Here is a 27,788-nt window from a genome sequence, read left to right on the forward strand (position 1 = left end):
AGTTATAAAGTGACAGTAATTAAAGTGCAACTCAGGACACGTGTGTGTCAAACCAGTCTCTGAGTATTGAGGAGTCTGATGGCTTGGGGAAGAAGCTGTTACACAGTCTGGCTGTGAGGGCCCGAATGCTTCGGTACCTCTTGCCAGACGGGAGGAGGGTAAAGAGTTTGTGTGAGGGGTGTGTGGGGTCGTCCACAATGCTGGTTGCTTTGTGGATACAGTGTTTTTTGTAAATGTCTTTGATGGAGGGAAGAGAGACCCCAATGATCTTCTCAGCTGTCCTCACTATCCTCTGCAGGGCTTTGCGGTCCGAAACGGTGCAAGTCCCAAACCAGGCAGTGATGCAGCTGCTCAGGATGCTCTCAATAGTCCCTCTATAGAATGTAGTGAGGATGGGGGTTGGGAGATGTGCTTTCCTCAGCCTTCGAAGAAAGTAGAGACGCTGCTGAGCTTTCTTGGTGATAGAGCTGGTGTTGAGGGACCAGGTGAGGTTCTCCGCCAGGTGAACACCAAGGAATTTGGTGCTCTTGACGATCTCCACAGAGGAGCCGTCGATGTTCAGCGGAGTGTGTTCACCTTGTGCTCTCCTAAAGTCAACAACCATCTCTTTTGTTTTGTCGACATTCAGGGACAGGTTGTTGGCTCTACACCAGTTCGTCAGCCGCTGCACCTCCTCTCTGTATGCTGACTCGTTGTTCTTGCTGATGAGACCCACCACGGTCGTGTCATCGGCGAACTTGATGATGTGATTCGAGCTGTGCATTGCTGCACAGTCATGAGTCAGCAGAGTGAACAGCAGTGGACTGAGCACACAGCCCTGGGGGCCCCAGTGCTCAGTGTGGTGGTGGTGGAGATGCTGTTCCCGATCCGGACTGACTGAGGTCTCCCAGTCAGGAAGTCCAGGATCCAGTTGCAGAGGGAGGTGTCCAGGCCCAGCAGGTTCAGCTTTCCAATCAGGTGCTGGGGAATGATTGTGTTGAATGCTGAGCTGGAATCTATGAACAGCATTCGAACGTATGAGTCCTTATTGTCTAGGTGGGTGAGGGCCAGATGGAGGGTTGTGGTGATGGCATCGTCCGTTGAACGGTTTGAACGATACGCAAACTGCAGTGGGTCTAGTGAGGGGGCAGCTGGGTCTTAATCTGCCTCATGACGAGCCTCTCGAAGCACTTCATGATGATGGGTGTAAGTCGCGACGGGACGGTAGTCGTTGAGGCAGGACACTGAAGACTTCTTTGGCATGGGGATGATGGTGGTGGCCTTGAAGCACGTTGGAACAACGGCGCTGCTCAGAGAGATGTTGAAGATGTCGGTAAGAACATCTGCTAGCTGGTCTGCACATCCTCTGAGCACTCTGCCAGGAATGTTGTCTGGTCCAGCAGCCTTCCGTGGGTTGACTCTACGTAGAGTTTTCCTCACATCTGCCGTGGTAAGACAGAGCACCTGGTCGTTGGGAGGAGGGGTGGACTTCCTCGCCATCACGTCGTTCTGCACTTCAAACCGAGCGTAGAAGTCGTTCAGCGCATCTGGAAGGGAGGCATCTTTGTCACAGGCAACTGATGTTGTCCTGTAGTTGGTGATGGCCTGGATGCCCTGCCACATGCGCCGCGTGTCACCGCTGTCCTGGAAGTGACTGTGGATTCTCTGGGCGTGTGGCGCTTTGCCTCTCTGATTGCCCGTGACAGTTTGGCCCTAGCTATTCTTAGGGCTGCCTTATCGCCTGCTCTGAAGGCGGAGTCTCGGGACCTCAGCAGCGTGCGCACCTCCGCAGTCATCCACGGCTTCTGGTTGGAGCGTGTGGTGATGGTCTTGGAGAAAGTGACATCATCAATGCACTTGCTGATGTAGCTGGTCACTGATGCTGTGTATTCCTCCAAGTTGGTAGAATCGCCATATGTTGCAGCCTCCCTGAACATGTGCCAGTCAGTACACTCAAAACAGTCCTGAAGAGCAGAGATGGCTCCTGCTGGCCAGGTTTTCACCATAGATGTAATTGTCCTTGTTAATTGACTGATGAAGGGTTTTGTTGTCAATTAATTGATGGTTTATGTATTCCATTATAAGAGTGTAGTCCATCATTAGACCGAGGTGATGCAGCAGAGATCGGTGAGGTGCATCGCTGTTTGACTGGCAGCTCATTTCGGTGAGATCTATCCTAAATCCAAGGTTCAGGCAGTGTCCAATTAAGTATCCCATGTCTAATGGTTGGTGCTGGCATCAGTTCATCCTCTGTGAAGGCCATTGCAGTAGATTGATGTGATATCTGGCTGGCACAGGCTGCAGTTAGTAGACATGTAGCAGTGGGAGTCGGACAACAGGCAGGACAGGAGCTGGATCTGGCTGGTTCTGGTAACTTCAGAATATGTCTCCCGAGGTTGAGACAGGGGAAACAAATAGAATAATATAAGCATTGATGCCATTCAATTTATTGCAGGGTTACAGAATAATAAAAGTGTTTCTGGTTCCGGCAGACCCAACTAAAGCAGCCTAATTGTGAGTTAAAGGATAAATGAGGTGTATGTCTGGTTGAATAGATGAGTCTTTAGTCTAGACTTAAACTGAGAGAGTGTATCTGCATCACATACAATGAAAGGAAGGCTATTCTATAGTTTAGGAGCCAAATAGGGAAATGATCTACCTCCTTTTGTGGATTTTGATGTTCTAGGTATTATTAACATGCCAGAATTCACAGTTGATACTCATCTAGAAACAGTATATGCCAGGGCTTGATTTAATCCATGGAAAGTTGATTGAATGGTAAAAAATACATATAAATAAAGTTGTTTCAATATGGCAGGTGATTGGAGGGGAGTGTTTAAAAGAGGGCTTGATGGCACCAGCTGAGAAAGGAAAGTCAGTTGAGAGGAGGAACAAGCTATTACATTTTTGTTCTGAGATTTTGATTGTAAAAAGATTATAATTACAAAAAAAAAAACATTCTTTGTCAGAATATTTCTATAGATGTACAGTAATTAGTACGGCTGTCAAATAACATGTTAATTTAGCACAATTAATTATATGAAAAATAAAACAATGCTTCAAAATATGTTTAACTTGACACAGCATCCTTAAATTGACTAAAGATGCTCTGAAAACACAAATAACAATTATTGCATTATTTGCCACTTTGTATTCATCCATTCTTATTTCCAAACAGGAACAACAAACCGAAACAAATCCAACCAGCAACATTCAATCAGGTCAGAACTTGTACATCTGAACTTTAAGAGTTGAAATAGGATGCAACTGTTGTTATGGTTGTTGTGGTTTGTGGCTTGTAATTTGATTTGATGTATTTGTTTGTGTTTGTGTGCTTTGTTAGGAAGCTGAGTTTTACTCTGTGGATCTGGAGAGAGACAGTAAAGGTTTCGGCTTCAGTTTGAGAGGAGGGAAGGAGTACAACATGGATCTTTATGTGCTCAGACTGGCTGAGGATGGAGCCGCCACCAGAAACGGCAAGATGAGGGTAAGACCACATTCTGACACACTTTAATTCTCTACACCACCACATCTTATTGTTTCTGACAACATAATTATCTGTAACAAGCTCAATTTTAATAGGATATCTATGTTGTGTAATGTGCCTAGTGTGTGTTAATTGGGGTGTCCACCTTGTTTTCAGGTTGGTGATGAAATTTTGGAGATCAATGGTGAGAGCACCAAAAATATGAAGCATTCTCGTGCCATTGAGCTGATCAAGAACGGAGGCAGACAAGCTCGTCTGGTGCTGAAGAGAGGAGATGGATCTGTCCCAGAGTATGGTAGGTATCAAACAACAGAGAGAGTGATGTTTTTGTTTTGTTTTGTTTTGTTTTTTATGCTTTGCTTTTTGTTTTGTTTTTACTAGCTTTTTTGTTTTCCTTTGTTTGATTTTTGTTTTGCTTTTTTGTTTTCCTTAGTTTGATTTTTGTTTTCCTTCGTTTGATTTTTGTTTTGCTTTTTTGTTTTCCTTCGTTTGATTTTTGTTTTCCTTCGTTTTATTTGTTTTTCCTTCGTTTGATTTTTGTTTTGCTTTTTTGTTTTCCTTCGTTTGATTTTTGTTTGGCTTCGTTTGATTTTTGTTTTCCTTCATTTGATTTTTGTTTTGCTTTTTTGTTTTCCTTCGTTTGATTTTTTTTTCCTTCGTTTGATTTTTGTTTTGCTTTTTTGTTTTCCTTCGTTCGATTTTTGTTTTCCTTCGTTTGATTTTTGTTTTGCTTTGCTTTTATGACTTTGCTTTTTGTTATCATTACTCCTCACAAATCATTTAGGCTCTATTTTTACTGAAGTTTGCTCTTTTCATCTAGAGAGTCAGATCTTCTAGCTCATGTGAAGTCTTCAGTCAGCGAAACTCTACAGATAAAAAAATATTTATTTTGTCTGTTACACATCGGTCTTTCTCTTTTTTTATGTCTGTTTCTCTCTCTTGCTGATTCTCGGGTGGCCTCTTCAGCGATGATGGGCCCCCATCTCTCAGCCAGTCTGAGGAATGATAAGCTGGGTGATCCTTGCTTCTACCTTATGGGTCAAAACCAAGCCACGGTTTGTAGAGCACAATCTGTGTGTGTCACCTCCCCATCACCCTGTTTCACAATATAAGCCCTGTATAGGCTCGTATGCTGTACCCTCACTGGCTGAACGTCACCCTGTGCTGTTGTACCATATTTATACCACGCTTTCATCTCACCCCAGTGAATCCATTCTCCCGCTGACCTCTGACTTCATGCTCAATAATTTCATATGGCTGATGGCTGATGTTGCTGGAATGCTGTGATGCATGTGTGATGGACGTAGACTGAAACTGTTAATGCATTTCTGCTGTTATAGTTATTACTGCTGTTAATGACTGTTAATAACATGGATGAGTGAATATCATGAAAACTGTCAAGAATGAGTCTAGGTAATATTTCATCCCAAAATATAAAAGAATAAATTAAAGACTTATATTTACTTAAAAGTTTTTTTTTTTTTGCATTACAACCTTATTTTCATGACAATTAAGCACTTTACACTCATTACTGTAATAATGTATAATATATATATATGTAGTATTTGTTGTTCTGACCTTAAGTAAAAAAATTGCATTATATTAATTATATGTAATATATAAACAAGTACTGTGTTATAGTCATGAGAATCGACTTATAGTTGACTCTGTATATTACGATGAGATATAATTTTTTAATAGGTGCATTAGGTGCAGCCAGTGCTATGTACAACGACACAAGTTTCACGAGAACACTAATTCAAAGCAAAGTTTTCGTGCCAGCGCAATGAGCAAGTTGACGTGGGTGGGAGTGTTTGCGCTATCTGTGAGTGTATGCACGCAAACTGTGGGCATATTGCATGTTAATGAAGTGATGCAAATTGCAATTTGCTATTTTCCTGAGAAATAGTTAATTGTGCTAAGATGTTTGAGAATCAGGTCTAATCTCAGCACAAAGTCTATAACAGTTCCTGCATTTGCAGTTTGGAGATTCCACCAGTAGATGATATCAAAGCGCTATCGATCTCTTTTAATACTTAACATGATTTGTGTTACATTACTTATATTCTTGATAATTTAATGGAGACCATATTCAATTATTCCTGGCAAGCATCACATTTTCCATGTGTATAAAAGGAGCGAGTCACTGTCATAGAGATATACCTGACATTCAACAAGGCTGCAGTTAATGCACAAAAGAACATAAGTCCATATTTCTATTCTTCTTATTAATTGCATACTGTCCACTAGTAAATTCTTACGAATAGGCTGTCTTCGTTTATATCAATTTTGCTTGTCAGGAAATGGACTAAATAATAGGACGCAGATTGTGCAATAACCGGAGAAGAATTAAATTGTATTTGACTCAGCCCTCTAGCGCTTTGCGAACACTGTTGTCCAACCCACTAATGCCTAGGACTAAGCATATGCTTGCATGAAAATATCAAAACTTCATGGCAATGGCCACTGATGCGGGTATGATGTATGGCATAGCACTGTTCTTAAGGTACAGCGCTCTTAAAATAGGGTCCATATACGCTCTAATGGACTAAAATAGGCTTCTTTTTCTTTATGTGAAATATTCTGTGTGTGTATATATATATATATATATATACAGCATATGATATATGATTTTGGGGTGAAATGTGACGTGATGGTTTTCCTGCAATTCACCTGATGAACATAAGCACAATAATGAAATTCTTTAATATGTCATGTTTAACACAAATCAGACTCGATGTACTGTATGTCTGCAGCTGAGTGTGATTTGTGTGCTTGTGACATAAAGACATAACTTTAATAATGTTTAGATTAGCTTTATATCTTAAATAAGCATTAATCTATAAACTGTTATTAATCCATATGTTCAGGTTATAGCATCATGAGGTCAGAGAAAGGCTGAACAGATCAGAACAGGACAATTGTGTCCAGTTTAATAAAGGAAAACAAAAACTTTCAGACATATTTTTTTTTAATTCCAACATGGTTGAAAGTCCTCTTGGAAGTTTGAATGTAAGCATATGTTTAAGATTTGCTCTGCACCCATGCCTACACTGTATGAATTGTTTGCAAACCTTTATTGACACTGTTGTGTTAAAAGGTCACAGCAACCAATCGTGATAATTGTGTGACCAACAAATATCAACATTATACAGAGTGCTGCCAAATACAATTTATCCTTTAGTAATGGGTGCAAAAGTGAATTACTATATCATTATGTAATGCTGTATGATTTTAGTTTTATGCATCAATAGATGTATTTCATTCTATATTAAATGTGAACTTTGTCATTTCTGTGCCACTAGTACCAAATAGAATTGCAAAACACTCCCCTCTCCCCTCCCACAGGGCGGCTGTGGCTCAGGTGGTAGAGCGGGTCGGCTGCCAATCACAGGGTTGGCGGTTCGATTCCCGGCCCACACGACTCCACATGCCGAAGTGTCCTTGGGCAAGACTTGGGCGTCTTGCATGACAGATCTGCTGCCATTGGTGTATGAGTGTGTGTGCCTGGATGGGTGATTGGGACTTAGTGTAAAGCGCTTTGGTAACCTCTGAGGTAAAAATATAAAAAAAGCGCTATAAAAGTGCAGACCATTTACCCTCATCAGCTATTGGTCAGGTAAAAAGAAATATCCCTCCCCAAATTCACACTATTAACCGTGTTTCCAGGTTCTTTTGAGCAGCAGATTGCAAAAGTGGAAATGAGCAGCGCTGATTTTTTATAATCTTTTAAGAATTAAATAAGTTAATAATGTTTGTTGATGTTAATAAAAACATTAAAGGTCATCTATGGTTTACAATGAGGAAATACATGTAGGTTCTTTCTAAACTAAAGTCGTAGTTTCGTAGCCTCCAAGAGGTAGATAAATACACATCCTCACATACTTCACAGACTTCTGAAGCCTGAGAAATGTGACACATAAAAACAAAACAGCAATGTTTTCAAAGTGCTTCAGTGTTCATAGAAATCAACAAACAATGGCTTACATATAGTTGCCTCTGCACATTAAGATTGGATAGGAGAAAGTATTTCAAAATGACACACTTTACCTTTAAATTCAAATTAAATAGCCCAAATACTTGTTCGCTTGTTAATATTCATATGTTTGTAGATGTTTGTAACATTTTCATGTTTTGTATCAATAAGTGGCCCGTATTTTTTGTAGTCTAATGTTAAGACATTATCATTAAGCCCAAAATATACTTCGGTCAGATGCTAGGTGTCTGCATAACAGACATATGATGCAAATGTAATCATCAGCAGAGTGCTCTAGCACTGAAGGTGTGTGGCCTGATTTTTGTAACTGTGCTTTGAAGGGGCAGTACGTGCCTGGAATTATTTGCATTAATTATAGAGTCCACAAGGTGGCAACACTGACCGTTGAGCTGTTGCTGTCATGAAGAAGCGTAAAAGATGATGTAATCACCGCTAAACAATAAGATACGAAGGTAAAAACAAACACAGTTGATGTGCATGTCAAGAGCGTGTGTTTGAGCAGGTCAGGAGATATCTGCCTTTATGTCACTGAAGTCTGAAGGACCTTAAAGATATCTTTATAGGTCTAAACTCCTGAAGAGAAATAGTGCTGGTTCTTTTAGCAGCCATAGCACGCATGCAGCAACTGCCTGTGTATGCTTGCACAGTCAAATTAAGTATATTTTGAAAGGTGTGAGCTAGACTGTATGTAGACGCTAAGCATATCCATCAAAACTGAAGTATACTTTGGGGTTTATTAATGTTTTTTATTTTTTGGGGTCTAACGTAATGCCTTTCGTCATTCATTTTCAGACGGGCCCAATGACAGCTACCCTCCCTCACCCGGGCCACAAAATTATTCGGAAGTGAGAACCCTACTGAGTGGCCCGTTTCATTGTCCATCCGAGTCCAACTATACATCAGAATTTCACACACCACCCCAAACCACGGAGCACCAGCGGAAAGGCAGAGAGCCTGAGCGAGCAAGAAACCGAGGCAAGGATGACAACATGGACCTTTACTCCAGCGCTCAACTCAATCACACCTGGAACAACAATCCCAGACCCTCCCCTTCCCCTGACAGCAAAACCAACTCCCGTCGCAAGGTCAAGAAGTCTGAATCTGAGAGTGGCATCGCTAAGCTCTTCAAAACATTGAGGAAGGAGGGTGGATTCGGGAGGAAAGCATCCAGTCAGGATCTAGCGGGGCGAGGCAGCAAACATGCCGAGTCGCGTAGCAGCACTGGGTCTCAGGTGCGCAGCGGATCCTTGGATCGCTCCACCACCCGTAAGCGCAACACCTCTCCAGAACGCCGTAGGGCCAAGTCCATGGACCGCCGGACACAGCGGTCATATAAAGATCAATCACCGGAACGAAGCTCGCAAGCCTCTTCCCAGGACTTGCTTTGGCAAATGTCCACTCCAGAAAGGCACTTCCAACCTCAACAGGACCCCCAAACGCCCAGCAATAGCTTCAGGAAAGAGGGTTACTTTACGTCCACTCCCGAGAGATCCCTCAAACCCCAGGCACTTGTTCTAGGACGCACGCCCAAGCACGGTTTAAAAAACAGGAACCTCTTGCACGACAGCTCTCCTTCCAGTCAGGCCGCAAGACCGGGATATTTCACCAACGGAAGCTTGGAAAGACACTTTCACAGGAAATCGGAAAGCAGCAGTGATGGAAGTTACCTGGAAGAGGGTGCGACTCCACAACTTAAGGATTATTACAATGCATTGAAAGCCAGCAGCGCAAACGGGACTAATTTGGGCCAAGGCCTTGCCCAGAACCCTCAGTCTAAGAGACGGCTTTACAAAGAGAACCATGCGGACCTCAGCATCTGAGCACTCCACAGGGATGAACTTCACCATAGCTGAAGAACCCTCTCTCTAGTTTTCATTTGTTCCTTGATTTTTATGCTGTCAAGAGTGAGATCCGTGTTTTGTTGAAGAAGCTTTTTTATTAAAGGCTATCTTGTTTTGTTCCCCAATTTTACATTCCTCAAATGCACCAGAACTACTATTCCAATTGTTGAAGAGCAGAGCACAGGCATTCATCGTTTGTATCTTTGTACATTTTATGGACAAATTTATGTGTTGCAAAATCTGAACTCAAACTGCGATGCTACTGTTTAATGAAGTAATATATTTAAGCTGTATATTTATTTTGAAAAAATGTAAACATAACTTGATGGGATGTGCAGATGAAAACGTATCATTTGTTCTTAGTCTACTGTATGATATCTGACAGCATTTGTCTTCACACTGCACTGGACTGCGGCACGAAGCCGGGCAACAGCAAAAATGACAAAGCGGGAGGATAATATCTTTGTGGCACAAATACCTTTTATTTTGGGGGTTTGCTATATTATAATTTAGACTTGTGCACAGCTGAGTGAACTTGACCCAACTTTAGCATTAATGCTGGTTATAATGCAGGATTAGCTAAACAAACATCTGATCATTAAATAGAGTCGGGTAAAAATATACTAGATCTAAATATACTTACAATCCAGTGATCAATCTTTAACAAATTGCCTTTTTTAGTGGATGCGCAAAAAGTTTAGATTATTTGTAGCATGATTCAGTGGCGGATCCTGACACACCAACGCTCACACACGAGTATATATTTTAGGCCCAAAAATATACTTAACACTAGTACATGAATGCTAGCACTTCTAGCTACGCAAGATCAATTTTATGCATTATTGCAATTTGATGTGTCAGACCGCAATTTATAACACAATGCAAGTATATGTGGCATTCTCAGCATGCCACTGTCTTAAGGGGCACTATAGTGGAAACTATCTTCTTCTGTGGTCAGTTTGGTCTCTTTCTGGTCAAAAAATGTCAGAACAGAATTATAGTTTTAAATAGAATCTTGCTGAGCAATTTAGTTAAAGTTAGTTAAACTGGCAACAAGTTTACAGCTAGCAACCTGAATCATACCAAGATACCAGATTAATCTGGATTAACTGCTCAGATTTGAAGGTGACCTTATCGCCCCCTTGAGTACTGAGGTTTGTAACTGTCTGTTAAATATCTACAACAGGACTCCACACTGGCAATGCGCCAGCCTAGCATTCAAGACTGTGTTGCATACTTGCATTTAGTGTGCTTCTGCCCATTTTTTAATGAAAATCACATTGGCAAGAAGGAACAATGAACTAATTAATACAGACCTGTTGAATTAAATTGAATCAAAATCTGATTTGAATTGCAAATTTGTCTATCGAATCAAAATCATTGATGATATTCAACCCTATCGCTGAAATACAGTATTTCAAAAGCGAGCGTACTGTTTAATTTTAGTACATGCTATTTTTTGTGGCTGTTTGAGTATTTTTTCACCATGGATGCTTTCAAATGTTGGTTTTCGCACCAAAATGGACACTTTTACGTCTATGAAGTGTAGAACCAAAGGCAGGCCTGATTGAGATAATCATCTCTGGAAATGTGTTAATGATGTGGGATGTCCAAGCAGCATACCCTTTCTGCAAGACAGCTTCGCAAAAATGTCACCTGCCGCAATCTGCCACACTGAGCCGTACCGTGTTTTCTGTCTCGCGATTGAAAGCGACGGAGGTAAAGCTATACGTATACGAATGATCAATTTTGACACTCTTTAAACTCTCAAACGGTTAAAAGAACTGGGGATTCCTTAACTGTCATCTTAAAAGTACTGTATCAAAATGAGGAACGAATACACCACGATCTTTTGTACAGACTTTTACTACTGTATGTACTTCTAACCTGTGTAGTAAGGATAACATTGCCTTTGTACAAAAGAGAATTTATGAAAGATGTCCACCTAGAGGAAGATGCTAACATGTTTATACTCTGCACACAGGGACCGTGGATAACGTGTCATTTGTACTCAGAAAATCAAGCATGTGTAAAGATGTTTGGGTTTTTTTCAGGATGGATGGGAATTGAAATTTGACACTGATTGGATGTAATTTTGGGGGGGTCTGTTGTAATGTATAGCCTGCCTTTTTATTCTAAAGCTCTTGTATACTGTCTGTGGTCTCTCTGCAATGTTATCTGGACTTTAAATGCTTTTTTTCTGTGTTGATAAAAGCAGTACATGTGTACGGGCCAACGTTTTTTTTTTATTTTATGAAACTATGCATATATATAAACATTCTGCATTGTCTATAGCTTTATTTAACTCATGAAGATATACATAACATTAGTCTATAAGTTAAAGTAGACGTGGACTTACCCAGTACAGCTTTTTTTCCTGGTTTGGATGGATCACAATGTATATGTAGCTATCAAAAAAGAAGTCTGTGAATGCTATTTTTATTATCAAATAAAGTTTTCCATACAAATTCACAATTTTGTTTTCATGGTGTTGTACAGTTTCATTAAGAAATTACACAGTAGAATAAAAATAATTTCAAAACTATACATAATAAACAGGCAAAGAACCAAGCAATGAATCTGTGCCTGTAGTAATCTACACATTCTCTGCCCCGTTCATGTTTGTTTAGTGTTTAGGTAATCAGTGGTGGGGGAATGGTGTAACATGGTTTAGCACATCCCAGATGTGTGTGACTTTCTTTCTTCTGCTGAACACAAATGAATATTTCAACTCAGTAGGTCCATACAATGTAATTGAATGGTAACCAGAACTTTGAATGCCCAAAAGGCAGTATAGAAGTAATCCATAAAACTCCAGTGGTTTAATCAACATCTTCAGAGTTGATATGATAGGTGTGGGTGAGAAACAGATCAATATTTAAGTAAATATACACTTTTACTTCCACATTCTGGTGTTTAAGTGACTTTCACATTCAGCCACCTACTGGTTGGTCAAAGGTGGAGAATGAGAGTAACAAAAAAACTTAAATATTGATCTGTTTCTTACCCACACCTATCATATCACTTCAGAAGACATGGAGTCTTATGGATTACTTTCATAATGCCTTTTGGTTCTTCAAAGTTCTGGTCACCATTCACTTTGTACATTGTATGGAACAACAGAGCTGAAATATTCTTTTAAAAATCTTTAGATTTTTAGAGGAATAAATAGAATGAAAGATATACACATCTGGGATGGCATGTGGGTGAGTGAATGATGAGATAATTTTCATTTTTGTGAGAACTATTCCTTTAAGGTATACATTTTATCAGTGTGTGTCAAGCAATCAAAGCCATGACCTGCTGCTGACCCTGTGTCATTACTAGTGCAACGCTCCAACAATTGAGCTGCAGAAATGTAAGAATTAATTTTGTGCGAGAAGATTCATGTTCTCCGTCTGTCGCTCACTTCTTCGTTGTGTCGAAGAAGCGACACTAGGTGTCTCTCTTGAGAGCCTTTTGCTTCTCTGATCTATAAGAAAAGGCCAATGAGAAATTGGCTGACAGAATTTTCATGTCCCGCCCCCGGACATACGGGTATAAACGAAGGGAAATGCGTCTGTTTCATTCTGAAATTTTCTTCGTAGTCGACTGGTTGTGTATGCAGCAAGCTGCGAGTCACACGCTGTTCCTCCCATCTCTGAGTGCGATTGCTGTTGGATCTACGGCGCATATCAGCAGCTTTCTCCTTCTCTGCACAGCAGTGCAGTTTTGCCCCTGGGCACTTCGACAGCGCAGTAAAAGAGTTATTTCTCTAAAAGAGTTATTTTCTCTAAAAGAGCATATACACAGCTGGCGTTGAACTTCCTTTTCAAGACGCATCTTTATAAAGATTCCCTTCTGCCCCGTGTAGTTCCTGTATGCAGTAGAGTGCTCTCTGCTCCTGACGGCCACAGGCACTGTCTTGTGTGTCTGGGCAGCGATCACACCGAGGCAGCGTTTGTGGATGGCTCATGTTCTCACTGCGAGAACATGACCATGGCAACGTTGTGGTCTCGGCTTTCCTTCCTCAGAAGGAACGCCACTCCAGCCACCCCTGCATCACTCCTTCTTCCCACGGGATTGAGGATGACCGTCTGGCGATGGAGGCGATTTAGGGATGGCAGTGGGCTCGGTTTCGCAGGGTACGTCCCACGAACCACCCGCCCCCGACACGCTCATTGACTTCCGTCCAGGCTCGAGGCAACAGCGGCTCGCCTCACAGCCAGCCTGCCTATTCTCTTAAGCCCCCTGAGCCAGATGACCTTGCTGCTGCATCGGAGAGTGGTCAGACATCTGATGCGGATGACTCGACTGGGCTGCCACCTTCGGGCCAGCACGCCCAGTCTGAGGCTGACACCCAGAAGTCCGACATGCTTGCCCGGGCCACAGTCAGTGTGGGGCTGGACTGGAACCCTCCATCCTCCCCACAGCCTTCACGGCTGGATGATTAGTTCCTTGGGTCTGCGCACCGCTCACAGCTCCAGGTAGACCTGCTCGCCTCCCAAGAGACCACCCACTGCCTGCTCTGGTATGCCCGAACAGAGGCAGCTGACCCACGGGGTTGCGCAAGTACGCATTTCCCCCAGTGAGCCTGCTTGCACAGGTGCTGTGCAAGGTCAGGGAAGACATGGAACAAGTCATTCTAGTGGCTCCCTATTGGCCCACTCAGACCTGGTTCTCGGATCTTGTACTCCTCGCGACAGCCCCTCCCTGGCAAATTCCCCTGAGGAAGGACCTTCTTTCTCAGGGACGGGGCACGCTCTGGCATCCGCACCCATACCTCTGGAACCTCCACGTCTGGCCCCTGGACGGGATGTGGAAGATCTAGCTGATCTAGACACGATCAACCAAGCCAGAGCCCCTTCTACCAGGCAACTTTACGCCCTGAAGTGGCGCTTGTTCACAAATTGGTGTTCTTCCCGTACTGAAGACCCACAGAGGTGTGCAGTTAGGTCAGTGCTTTCATTCCTGCAGGAGAGGTTGGAGGGCTGTCCCCCTCCACCTTTTTTTTTTCAACTTCATTGTCATTGTGCAGAGTACAGGTACAGAGCCAATGAAATGCAGTTGTTTTCTTGATGGTGCTGGGGCTTGAACCCCTGACCTTTTGGTCAGTAACCCAGAGCCCACTGAGCCACCACTGGCCCTATGTTTTATGTAGCTGCTATTGCGGCCCACCACAACACAGCAGACGGCAAGTCTTTGGGTAAGCATGACTTAATTATCAGGTTCCTAAGAGGTGCCCGGAGGTTAAATCCCTCCCGGCCGAGGCTATTCCCCTCCTGGGATCTCTCAGTGGTCCTCTCGGGCCTTCAGAGACCCCCCCTTCGAGCCGCTAGAATCAGTCGGACACAGGGACCTCTCCTTGAAGACGACCCTCCTGATCGCGCTCGCCTCCATCAAAAGGGTCACGGACCTGCAAGCATTCTATGTCAGCGACACCTGCCTGGAGTTCGGTCCGGCAGACACTCAAGTGATCCTAAGGCTGCGACCGGGCTACGTGACCAAGTTTCCTACCACTCCCTTCAGTGACCAGGTAGTGAACCTGAAAGTGCTACCCCGGGAGGAGGCAGGCCCAGTCCCTTCGTTGCTGTGTCCGGTACGTGCTTTGCGTATCTACTTGGATCGCACGCAGAGCTTTAGACATTCTGAGCTGCTCTTTGTCTGCTTTGATGGACAGCGGAAAGGGAACGCTGTCTCCAAACAGAGGCTTTCCCACTGGGTAGTGGATACCATTACGTTGGCCTATCGCACCTAAGCTGTGTCCCCCCTTGTGGGTCCGAGCACACTCAACAAGGTGTTGCGTCCTCATGGGCACTGGCCAGGGGCACCTCCCTAGCAGACATATGCAGAGCAGCGGGTTGGGCAACACCAGATACCTTTGTGAGATTTACAATCTCAGGGTTGAGTCGGTTTCATCCCGTGTTTTCTCAGGTCTGAGCCAGTAGAACTCAGTACACGCTGACAAACTGACCAGGTGGACCGCTTGCACATAGCGCCCTTTCCCTCCACTGAGGTAATGCCGTGTGTCTTTACCCAGGGAGATCCCATGAACTCAGCTCCCTGGATGACTCCTCCCTAGCCCTCTGGTCCGCGAATTAAGCGGAGGAATTCGCCGACTAAGACCAATGCGGGTACTCAATTTACCCTGTACTGGAATAGGTGCTCCACAGAACGGGCTCCCATGTGGACTTTTCCCCCTGTGTGTATTTTCCGCGGTACGGTCCCCTTGCGAGCAGACCCGCATCTCCCTTGGGCAGTCCTCATGGACCCCCGGTCGCCGTGTTTGTAGCAACTCCTCCCTCCCAATCAGGTAGGATCTACCACCGCGCCATTCTCCACATGTGACCTAAAAGCCCATGTGATGTATTTCACCACTCTTTACCTCCCCCAGTCTGGGCAGGTGTGGTCTCCGCAGGGTCTTTCCCCCCTGAAAGAATAGGAAAACTGGGAAAGATCGCCTTCCCTGATGCGTATGATAGCATTAAGATGGCCCCAGAAGGAGAAACATAGAGAGAGAAAAGGCACGGCTGGCGCGGCCTGCTCCCATGCTTGGCACGTCCCCTTGTTCCCCCCTGTTGGGGGTAAAGAACCAGAAGGCTTTGATGATTTTATGGGGCATTGTGGAAGGGTACGTGCAGCCTGGCACAGCTGGTCGCTTTGGTACATAAAATACCTGTCCACTCCTGTGTCAGCAGTACACGTACACGGCTCAGCGCATGGCGCGATTTAAATTGGACCCCTAGTGTCGCTTCTTTGACACAACGTCGAAGTGAGCAACAGACGGGTAACGTCTAGGTTACGGATGTAACCTCCGTTCCCTGATGGAGGGAAAGAGACGTTGTGTCCTCCCGGCCACATCACTGAACCGAGCCACTGTTGCGGCCGAACCTCATTGTCGGCTCCTCAGAAAAATCCTGAATGAAACGCATTTCCCTCCCTTATACCTGTATGTCCGGAGGCAGGACATGCAAATTCTGTCTGCCAATTTCTCACTGGCCTTTTCTCATAGATCAGAGATGCGAAAGGCTCTCAAGAGAGACCCCTAGTGTCGCTTCTTCAACACAACGTCTCGTTCCCTCCATCAGGGTAATGGCGGTTACATTCCTAACCTAGAAGTTTTCTGTGCTGATACCATATAAATTATGTATATTACACAGCCCCATAAAGTGTTTAAGTCAACATGAAACAACATTTGCAACCCATTTTACTTGTATTGTACAGTATTTCTGAGTAAAACAGGATATTTGTTGACAAGAATTATATGATGAGATTTGATTTCATCTATGGGGAATTGGATGGTGAAAAGTGATCTCTATAAGTGGTTGGAGGGAGAGGTTCAGTCATCTACAATCTACAACAATACCAGGAATGTGCATTAAGTCAGATTTGATTTCATATTGTGCTGAATGTGACCATGATTAATGCACAAGACACAAACAACACTCAAGAGGTTTACATCGTTTGTGCTGCTTGAGAGCATGACAACATCTGTGAACAAACATTCCACTAGGGATGACTGAGGGTGATTTCCAATCGAAAGTGATCATTCCTATGCCCTACTCACTACGAGGGACAGAGCTCTTGATATAGGTATTTTGTTGGGAGCATAACATTACAGTTTGAATGTACCCTTCTTTTGTTTGGAACAACCCTTGAGTGGCATCCCCTTCCTTAAAGTGCCCTTCAAGGGCACAAAAATGCAGTTTGGAAAACACCCAGAGACACCTCACATGGAAGAGTGGTTGTCATGGAAACAGATGAATGAGCTCCTGTGCGTTGTTGTTGATGAATTCGAACATTTGCTTTATCGTTTAGGAGAAACTTCTGGGACAAAACAAAAAGCAATTTGGTTTAAAGACTTGATTTAGCCAAAATGCTGGTATTTTTGCTTTGCATGCTTGATGATTTATTTGATACTTTGCATGTTCTGTATGTGTGTGGCATCAGTATTTCCATACCAGTTCAATTCAACTCAATCCAAACCACATTAATAGGTGTTTTGAAATCCAATTAAAATATTGGGAAAAGGGGTTTCAGTGTGAACAGTCAGTTTGGATTTCATAGTAGCAATGTGGGTACAGCACAAGTTTTAATTATCATACAGTCATCATTTATTGTCTTTTTATGAAATTATCCTTTCAATTTAGTCAGTACAACTGTATAAGCATTAATGTTGCCATTGGTTACTGGTTCTATTGTCAACCTACTCCATTGTGCACCATTTCATGCATGGTGTTCACAAGTAAACTACAGCAGCAATTTCCCAACACACTAAAACGTTGTTATGTGAGCATGAGTTATTCCCTACACAGATGCCAGTGAAAGGTAACTGTCTATAATCATAATCTACTTATTCATCTTTCACCACTTTGACCTGCAATAAGATTTACTCATCAGTCCTGATCCTGCCTAATTCATGCATACATATGTGTCATATAATCCTTCATAAAGCTTTAATCCAAGGTGACAGTGAGACTTGCATTGAATAATGTCAAATCAGAATAGACCTGTGCTAATGTAACTGTTTAAGGAATTAGAAAAGGCATTAATATCTTAATGTGCAGTGCAGTGTTTTCAATTCATTAAAACAGTGGTGTTGGGATTTATACACAGTACACCACATTAAAGATCTGTTATTCAATTTAAAATACTATATAACACAGCTCAATCAAAACACAAACAGAGCAATTTAATTTGCAAAGTGCTTTTTATTGTTACATTGCCTTGAATACATGCCTCTACAATCACAACAAAGCCAGTAAAAGAAGGAGTCCAACAGTAAGAGAGTTAACATATTTTTCCTTTTGCTGCATTTCAGAAAGGAGAACAAAAAGAATGGTATAAACCGTTACGTTGGACTCGCTGAATGTACAGAAACTGGGACATGATCTGTCCTCTCTCAAAACTGTCTTTAGGTCGAACCAATTGGGTTTCGTAAAAATACAAAATGAAAAAATGACAGAGACGTTTTTTCTGCAAATGGTAGCGGTCGCTCGTTTCCCTGGGCTGAACTCTTTGTGGTGTCGGTTGCTGTGAAGCCCAGTGCACGTCGCTGCTTTGAGTGTGTTGTTTAGACACATTTACGCGGGGGACACAGAGCTGGAAGACACGGATGAAGCCTCGGTCTTGGATGCGGTGGTGGAGGCACCCTCTTCCTCCTCGAAGGGGTTCTTGCCACAGCACAGGGTGGTGATCATGCAGTGACGGAACTGCTTGTTCATGCAGATGTAGATGCAGGGGTTGTAGAGGGCAGAGCTCTTGGCAAAGAAGGCCGGCACTGTCATGAAGACAGGGCCGAATTCGGTGCCCTGGTTTGTGAAGATGTACCAGGCAACGCTGGCATAGGGGACCCAGCAAACTAAGAAGCCGATGACCATGATGATGACCATGCGGGTGACCTCACGCTCGGCTCTCTGGGTGGTCTCGGACTCCTGCTGCTGGGCAGCGGCCTCTTTTACGGTGCAGACCAGGCGACCGTAGCAGAAAAAGATGATGATGAGTGGAATGGTGAAGTGGACAAGGAACATGTAGATGACGAAGGACTCGTTATTGTAACCGGGGGCACGGGTGTAGTAGTCAATTCCGCATGAGCACTGCATGCCTTCGGGGATGTAGCGGGACCAGCCGAGGAGGGGTGGTACGGCGCAAGCACTGGCCATGACCCATGTGAAGGCAACACCCATGATGGCATGGTTCTCTCCGAAGCGGAAGTTGCTCATGGGTTTGCAGACGACCACCCACCTCTCGATGGCCAGCACGACAAGGGACCAGAGACCCATTTCACCTCCCAGAGTGGCAAAGAAGCCTTCGATGTTGCATCCCAGGCGGCCGAAAACAAAGTAGCCATTCAACGAGGTGTACATTGTTGTGGTGAAACCTCCAAAAACCATAAAGAGGTCGGAAATGGCAAGGTTCAGCAGAATGTAGTTGAGGGGCGTACGTAACTTCTTGTGCTGGATGGTGACATACAGAGTGAGGAAGTTGACTGGGAAGCCGGTGAGAATGAGGAAGAACATGTAAGCAGCCAGGCAGGCATAAGCCCATGGTGCCACCAGGTAGTACTGGGGATAGTCGTACGGGCTCCTAACAACGCCAGTGGCATTGGACATAGGCACGTAGAATGCCGGTCCCTCTGTACCGTTCATGGCTGCGGTTGGATGGTGTGGTCAGCCCCTTCTGTAGTAGTCTTTGCTTGGTTTGGGAGGACTGAGGAGGAACGAGGCAGAGCCGTGCTGTGAATGGATGGGTGTGCACCCCGCTTTATAGAGAGTCACCTGGGATTAACCAATGTTTCCAGGCCATCAGCACAAGTCTATTTAGGCCACAGCTAATAAAATAATCCCAACCATTATTGCATTGCAGATCTGGCAACTTATCAAGTTATTAAGGTTGTACCTGACCAGCTGATGACCAGTAAAACCACTTTCAATGATAAAATACATTTGCAGTACAATGGCGCACTCGTACCTCGACTGTTCCCTTGTTGGGTTGTTACAGTCGACAGTACAGTGGCCCCAAAACATTTTTGGACACTTAAGGCACACTTGTACGACTGTCTATGAATTAAATAATAAAACATCAAAAAGTTAGTAAAAGTACTCTTTTTAAGCCAATTGAAAAGTCTATGGATATAGTGTTAAATATTTCAGAGGTTCCATTATCCCTTTAACATTACATTTTTCCCCTCTGTGAACATTTCACCCAGGAAACTAGAGCTCACACGTTCCCATACACTGTACATCTAAAATAACACATCCCTCTTCAGCACCTGGGGCAGTTCATTGAATTTCAGTATGTACTGACTGAGTTTAGCACAAGAAAAGTCAACCTACAGATTTTGAATTCACTGTAAGATCAGTCTGGTCTAAACCACACTTTCACAGCCAAGGTTACTCATCTCAGGAGTGAGTGCCACTGTAAGTGCATTCATTACATTGAAACTGGCCATCAGTAATAGGTTTCTGTGCATGTATCACTAGTAAAGATTTTGCCACTCTCAGTTGTCCCAATAAAGAATGCCGGAACAGACATGCTGACTTTTGAAATTTGCTCAAAACATTTGACCAGCTTTTATGTTCCCTGGAAATGTAATCCATGACATGGTATTGTTAATACAGTTACAGCTGAGTTATAGGGACCAAAATGCTGAAAGGTTTTAGTGGCATTCACTAATTGACTATAAATCAATTGGTGAATTCCACTAGTTAAATAATGTTAAATCGCATGCATATATATGTTGAAGAATAAAGAAACATTCTATCAGCATTTCAGCATATCTTTTTTTAAAGATGCATTTTAAAACTGGTGCATTACATACAAGAACACCAGGGCCGTAACCAGGGTTTCAAAATTAGTGAGGTCCACGGTGAGGTGTTAAAACTTTTACCAAAATTACAGTAAACCTACAAATGCAACATATTCTATACATCAAAATTATATAAAAAAATTATAGGACAGAAACCAATAATAATACTGATATTATTTTTTTAATCGCAAATGCAGTAAACAATATTAATAATGATTTTTTTGTCACATATAAATGCACATTTGAAAATAAAGCATTGATTTTGAGTTGGGCAGCAAAATTTACTCATATAAAACTACATGAAAACAGCAAAAGTTAATTAACATCTAATTTATCTAGGACTATGTTAAGTCCGTTACATATTAATATTATTCAAAACAATCAATTGTTTTCCTTTTGCCAGACTCTTAATTATTTAAAGGTGCACTCAGTAATTTTTTCCCCATTAAAAAAGTTTTACTCCTAAAGAAATTATTTGTTATTTTGAAACATATGTATAAAATCATGAGCACTCACACTCTAGTCATATCAGTAACCTTAAAAGGGCAGCTGCCATTTTAGAATCACATGACCAGCCGAACACTACTCGCTCAATCTCACTAAACATCTTGTTATTTGACACTTTGACTCTTGGATTCAATTAATCATGTCTGATTGTGTATAGTGAATTTCTACAATTGCATCTGTGACTGAAAACTATTGATTTTAAATGATGCTGCATCCACACCACTAGATGTCACTGTAAGTCCAAAATGACACGAGCAAAAAGTTACTGAGTGCACCGTAAATTCACCTTTTTCAATTAAAGTTCATTAGAACAAAACACATTTACAAAGGAGAAAAAGTCATAAATTCATACTTAATTGTCCAAGCTTTAAAGCTTTTTTGTTAAATTCTGCTTTGTATTTGCCTTTATGACAATTTACCATTGTTCCTGCATGGTATCCAGAGTTTAACTAAGGTAATTAGTAAGATCATGTTAATCACAGGTAAAAAAAAAAAAAAGAAAAAAAAGATCACCATGGTATATAAATAATTATAAAAATCTATGGAATTTGTAATAAAAACAATATCCTAAACATATGTAGAAATAATAAATACAACCTATCTAAAAGTGACTTTTATTGCCCTAATATACAATATTTCATATTTTTGTAGGGTAATAATATTTACATTTATTACTATATATATATATACACTATTTCTGGCAAAATACCATAGTTACTACTACAGTTAATGTTACTACAGTAACTGTCAGGTATATGCTGTTCCCTTATGACTCAGTCCACTTGAAATTGTGCACATTGTCACAACGCATATGGGGAGTGCCTTCATACGTGACCTATTTGAAACCTGTCTATAATAATTTCAATATTCTAATATTGGCTATGGTGTTTGAGCCCCGCCTGTTTTGGTGCGAAACTGACTGCTATAAAAACAGGTGCACAGACACCATTTCCTCAGAATTTCTTCCTTCAAGAAAGCGATCATCTCTTGTCTCGAAGCCCTCTACCTTTGGCCGTTGATACACACGAGCCAGCGGATGGAATCTTCACGGCAGCGAGAAGACTCTCCGCTCCCCTGCAGTGCTCCGGCGAACATCTCTCAGCCTCGCCACTTGACGCTTCGCTGGTGAACGGACCTCAGCATCCTGGTTCTCCACAGCAAGTCGGAAGGTGTAGAGTATCCTTTTTTAAAATCCTTTTTTGTAAATATAAATTATATAAAAATATAGTCACTTACGTGTTTGCGTCTTTTTAAGATGTCGTTCCGTGAGTGTTCCTTGTGCGAGAGACACATCCAGCCATCAGACAAGCATGAGAGCTGCGTTTTCTGTCTGGGCCATGCCCACACAGAGTCAGCTCTCATGGAGACTGTCCTCACTGTGACGACATGAGTCTTTAGACGCTTCGCTCGTGAATCACCCTCGTTCTGAGGGATGATTCAGCCTCTCGCACCCTCCCACCCAGAGGAAGAAGCTTTTGGATACTCCAGTGTCTCCAGCCGGCCTTTTTTGTCACGATTATGTTACGATTATGTCATATTTATGTCACGATTATGTCACGATTCAGCAGTAGTCACAGGCTATGAGAAACTTTATGCCCACACGGAGTATATCACAGCCGGTTCGCCCACACTCTGTTTCGAGTTAGCACAACCCTTTGAAGTGGAGAGAAGAGTCTACGATTCCCTCCGGGTCTACTCCAAAAAAGGCTTGATTGGAGAGACACAAAACACTGTTCCCCATCTCCCCACTATTGTTTGTCAGCAAAAGGATATAGTTGTTCACAATATTGTTAAAAATGTTGTTTCTGTGTCTTACACTCAAATAAATGCAATAAAAAATAAGATAAGTGCAAAAAAGTATACAGCATTCGTTGCAAATGCACGAGATGCTCACACATTCTCAATAAAGAGCCCCTTTTGCCTCTTCAAAGCACACACATTATGCGCAACCGCTTCCCTATAGTGAGCGGCGTGTCATATCATACGGTGAGCAAACCAAATTGCCCTCTGTCCCATTACGCGGATGCATGGCGAGCCCTAAGGGGTATTTCAGAATGGGTGCAAAAATGATCAAACATGGTCATATGGTCCAATTTTGCACACCGGCCACCCCTTTTCAAAAGGCATTCTGCCTTCCATGGTTTCGTCCGATGACGCACCAGTGTTACGAGCCCAAATACACCTCTCATTGTGAAAAACGCGATAGAGATTGTGCCAAATTATCAAGCACAAAAATGGTTTTACAGCCGTTATTTTCTTGTTCCAAAGAAAGACGGAGGGCTTCGACCAATCCTGGATCTGAGACATTTAAATCGTGAACTTATTAAGCATGATTCTGTCTATTTAAAATGATTACTCAGAAAAGGATCTTATCGCATGTACGCCCACACGATTGGTTTGCGTACCGATAGATATTTCTACATTGGATGACATCACAGGATGTTTTTGAGATTCGTGTTCAAGGGAACAGTGTATCAATTCAAAGTCCTGCCCTTCGGACTGTCTTTGGCTCCTCGTACATTCACAAAGTGCATTGGTGCGGTTCTCGCTCCTGTGAGACTGAGCGGCATGCACATCTTGAACTACCTCGTCAATTGGCTTTTACTGCCGCAATCAGAGGCTTTGTTATGCCAGCAAAGACTTACTGCTTCAGCCATTTTACAGTGTCCATCTCAGTTCAAACTAGGGAGAACCTTTCCACTGAAACATGTTTCAGAAAGCATTGGGATTTGTGGCGGCGGCATCCGTATTGTATTGAGGATTTGGGAAATATCTGGCTAAGCAGAAAACTATCAGTGGAGAATACCCCATACTCTTGTACTCGAAGTCCCAAGTTTTTCAGGCAGAAAGTGGTGACCACGGGTGCATCCAACTCAGGTTGAGGGGTGGTGTGTGATGGACGCCCAACTTTTGGCACCTGGACAGTGTGAGGAGGGCGTGGCTCATAAACCGCTTAGAGCTATTGGCTGTAATTCAAGCCTTAAAGGCTTTCAGTCAGAAATAGTGAGCTGTCATGTCCTGGTTTGCTCAGTCAACATGACAGTTGTGACATATATAAACAGACAAGGTGGCATTCATTCACCGCCACTGTCGAGAATGACGCGTCACCTCCTCCTATGGAGTGAGCATCATCTCTCCCTGAGAGTGACATATGTCCCAGGCTGCCTGAATTACAGTGCGGGCCTATTGTCACGCTAAGGGGTGATACCGGGCAAATGGATGAAGCAAACTTCATCCTCAAACTATACTGAGGATTTGGGAAATATTCGGCAAAGCAGAAATCAGTCTATTTGCCTCAGTGGAGAATGCCCACTGTCCCCTCTGTTATTCAAAGTCCCAAGTCCTGTTGGGAAGGGATGCAATGGTGGTATGCCTGATCCACTCTGCCATATGTAAAATCCAAGAGGACAAGAAAACGGTTCTATTAGTTGCACCGAAATGGCCAACCAGCCATGGTTTCCGGAAATGATGGAGATGCTGCACAGCTCACCATGGAAAATACCACTGTGGAGGGATCTCCTCTCTCAGGCGCAAGGCACATTCTGGCATCCCCATTCCCAGCTGTGGAACTACTACATGCACCAGAACTGACATGTTCTGTCATGAACACCAATTTACAAGCCAGAGTACCATCCACTAGACGCCTCTATGCACTAAAATGGAAGGTGTTTGCAGATTGGTGTCTCTCACACAGCAAGGAAAACTTCCCCATACATGAAATTGTAATATTTCTTCAAGAGCGATTAGACGCTGGACTCACCCCGTCAAAGTGTATGTGGCAACTATATCTGCGTATCACACACATGAAACCGGTGCCTCTATAGGCAAGCATGATTTAATCATAAAGTTCCTTAAAGGAGCAAGATGATTAAACCCACTTCGGCAGCATACAGTCCCGACTTGGGACTTCGAGCCTTTGGACTCTGTTGATTTACGTATACTCTCTATTAAGATAGCACTACTGCTGGCTCTGGCCTCAGAAAAACAGGTAGGTGACATGCATACACTATCTGTTGACAATTTATGTCGAGTTTGGCCCGGTGTTTCAAGAGCCACTGTCAAACCCAGGAAAGGCTATGTACCCAGGGTCCTGACCACACCCTTCAAAGCGCAGGTGGTTCACCTTCTGACCTTCTACCCTAACCATTTAATTCAAATGAGGAACAATCAATGCATTAGTTATGCCCTGTGTGGGCGCCTCATGCATACGTTCAGTGCACCCACCAGTTCAGACTGTCTGATCAGCTCTTTATATGCTATGGATGAATGTCCGTCAAAAGGAATGTCTGTCTCCATGCAAAGACTTGTCGATGCAATTACCCTGGCTCATGAGTCGCAGGGTCAGACTTGCCCAATTGGTGTTAAAGCACACACAACTAGAGGCATGGCCTCCTCGTGGGCATGGACAAATTGTGTGTCTTTACAAGACATATGTTTTGAAGCAGGATGGTCCTCTTGAAACACATTCGCAAGGTTTTACAACCTAGACGTAACGTCTCTTTCTTCACAAGTCCTCTCTCTTTAGAGCACTTGCTATTCATTGGCCATGTAAATATATACTTATGCCCTTCCCTTTAAGTACGGGCTCCAGATCATTTACACAACTGCCTGTATTCAGGCCGTTCTAATTACCATAAAGTCACAAGCACTTTCATTATAAATAAACTCACGACTGGGTACATAAGGAGTTAATTATACTATATGTCTATAGTTCACATATTCGTTATGAGCGCTCTCCTCCTGGCCATCATGAGGATCACTCACTGTGGCATGCTCATGTCGTTCATCGTCCCATAAGACTGCGTCGCCATGTTTCCTCTCTGGGAAGTTATGATGGGATTCTGTTCCCCATATGCATTCCTACACATGTCAAGTTGACTGAGTCGTAAGAGAACATCTGGGTTACATCCCTGTTTTTATAGCGGTCAGTTTCGCGCCAAAAGAGGCGGGGTTCAAACACCATAGCCAGTATTAGATTATTGGCGTTATTATAGAGAGGTTTCAAATAGGTTGTGTATGAAGCCACTCCCCATATGCGTTACTACGCAATGTCAAGTGGACTGAGTCTCAGGGAACCGAGGTTATGTTTGTGGAATGAAAAGTCTGTAATTACTGTTGTGAATGGAACAATGTTTACCTCGTCACTGTAGTTTAATATGACGGACTGTTTAATCTTGTTTCAACTAGCTTCAGAGTATTTAAGTGTCCCTTATCAGATAGGTTTATAACAGAGAATTCTGTCAAATTCAAATGGGTTGCACATGACTCGCACTGTGTTAACCTTGGGACAGCACGCCGCAAACACAGAGCAGGTTCATCACATTAGTGAGACCGGTTACTCTGCTCTGCCCCACAAAACGCACTGCACAGCTTCAGGTAGCGCCATTTTATCACACTCTTGTAGTATTTGCGGACACTAAAGAATCCAGCCAACTGTCTAAACGAAATTATATATGTATGCAGACATTCAAATGTGTTATCAACTGCATTTTATTTTTTTTATTCAGTTGTACATAGCATCAAAATTTATTTTTGAATATGAAAAAATGACCGAGGTCCAGACCTCATAGCTGGCTACGGCCATGAAGAACACCTGTTCTAAACCTTATTTCCAGTACGACACGGCACGTATGTCTTATTTGCAGTACCAGGAGGACTAATGCTACCCTTGACCCTTTGAAAGACATGGCTATGCTCAATGCTCAGCATATTTCACACAGGTGGGTTTTATGAAGAGGATTTTCAGATTACCGGAGAGTTACTCTACATTGAGGAGCCTTAAGCACATTAGCTACTTGCTAGTCCGATCCATCCTGCATGGGCTGTAGGGAAAATTGCTGAATGTTTCAGATGCAGCTGAAATTGTCCCTAATTGCTCTGTATAGGTATGATCAGCATCCAGTGCAATACTTTTGAATTATTTCCACACAAAATGTTTATACAACCTCGAGGATTTGTTTAGTCAGTAATGTGATTGTGGTGGTGTACTGCAAGTATGCTCAGTTTAAAACTTTGTAAACCAGATAACATCTTAGAACAAGGCTCTGTCTGTTGACATTGGTTAATGCATTAGGTATCATGTACTAATAATGAACAATTCTTTTTTTTACAGCATTTTTCCTGCCATGTAGGTAGTAGGGATGTAACTGTTTCAAGGTTTCACTATATGCATCGGTTTTAAAACGGATGGTTATTATACCGTTCTCATTGACGGTATTGCATGAAGATAAAGACAGAATTTTTCAGAACTTTTCTAAAATCCTAATCAGTTTAATTAAGACAGAATCTGCGACATTTACACATCAAAATATAAACTTGGCTAGATAAAATAAATATTATATTGCGCCTTCCTCATGTTGCATTTGACTGTCACTCAGTTTTAAAGGTGAGTGCAACATATACAGACATGTCTGGGCGAGCCTGAACCTTTATTTCTGCTGTCTGGGATTACTCGGCTATGTAAAAGACCCATGAAGCACCATAAATTTTGATGGCTACCCAGTCTGTAAAGTCTGCTGCAAAAATGATCGGCTCAGACGGGAAGCACTTCAAACCTTAAGCACCATCTCCGTGAGCACCATCCCACTGAATTTGCAGAGATGAATGTATGTGGAAATACAGTACACAGAATAATAAATTATACCCATTTCATAAAAACATAATTCAATATAGTTTTACATGATTTGTAAT

The 27,788-nt window shown here is 42.7% G+C and overlaps 2 protein-coding genes across 2 annotated transcripts in view; one reads left to right on the forward strand and one right to left on the reverse strand.

Annotated features, from left to right (window-relative positions):
* Positions 1-11,399, forward strand: part of LOC127631246 (membrane-associated guanylate kinase, WW and PDZ domain-containing protein 1-like) — a 76,356-nt gene extending 64,957 nt beyond the window's left edge. The window contains exons 19-22 of the mRNA XM_052109314.1: positions 3,158-3,200; positions 3,323-3,466; positions 3,623-3,761; positions 8,256-11,399. Of these exons, the coding sequence (XP_051965274.1) occupies positions 3,158-3,200; positions 3,323-3,466; positions 3,623-3,761; positions 8,256-9,283 (1,354 nt within the window). The 3' untranslated portion in view covers positions 9,284-11,399. The remainder of the gene's footprint in view (positions 1-3,157; positions 3,201-3,322; positions 3,467-3,622; positions 3,762-8,255) is intronic.
* A 6,575-nt stretch (positions 11,400-17,974) lies between these two features.
* On the reverse strand, positions 17,975-19,536 carry rho (rhodopsin). The gene has a single exon (XM_052107994.1). The coding sequence runs from the start codon at positions 19,429-19,431 to the stop codon at positions 18,367-18,369; it is 1,065 nt and encodes a 354-aa protein (XP_051963954.1). The 5' UTR covers positions 19,432-19,536; the 3' UTR covers positions 17,975-18,366.
* Positions 19,537-27,788: the final 8,252 nt, after the last annotated feature.

This window comes from Xyrauchen texanus, chromosome 37, assembly GCF_025860055.1.
Source record: "Xyrauchen texanus isolate HMW12.3.18 chromosome 37, RBS_HiC_50CHRs, whole genome shotgun sequence".
Classification (NCBI taxonomy): Eukaryota; Metazoa; Chordata; class Actinopteri; order Cypriniformes; family Catostomidae; genus Xyrauchen; species Xyrauchen texanus.

Coding starts and splice junctions, on each gene's coding strand:
- rho (XM_052107994.1), bottom strand. CDS start 19,431: ATGAACGGTACAGAGGGACCGGCATTCTACGTGCCTATGTCCAATGCC.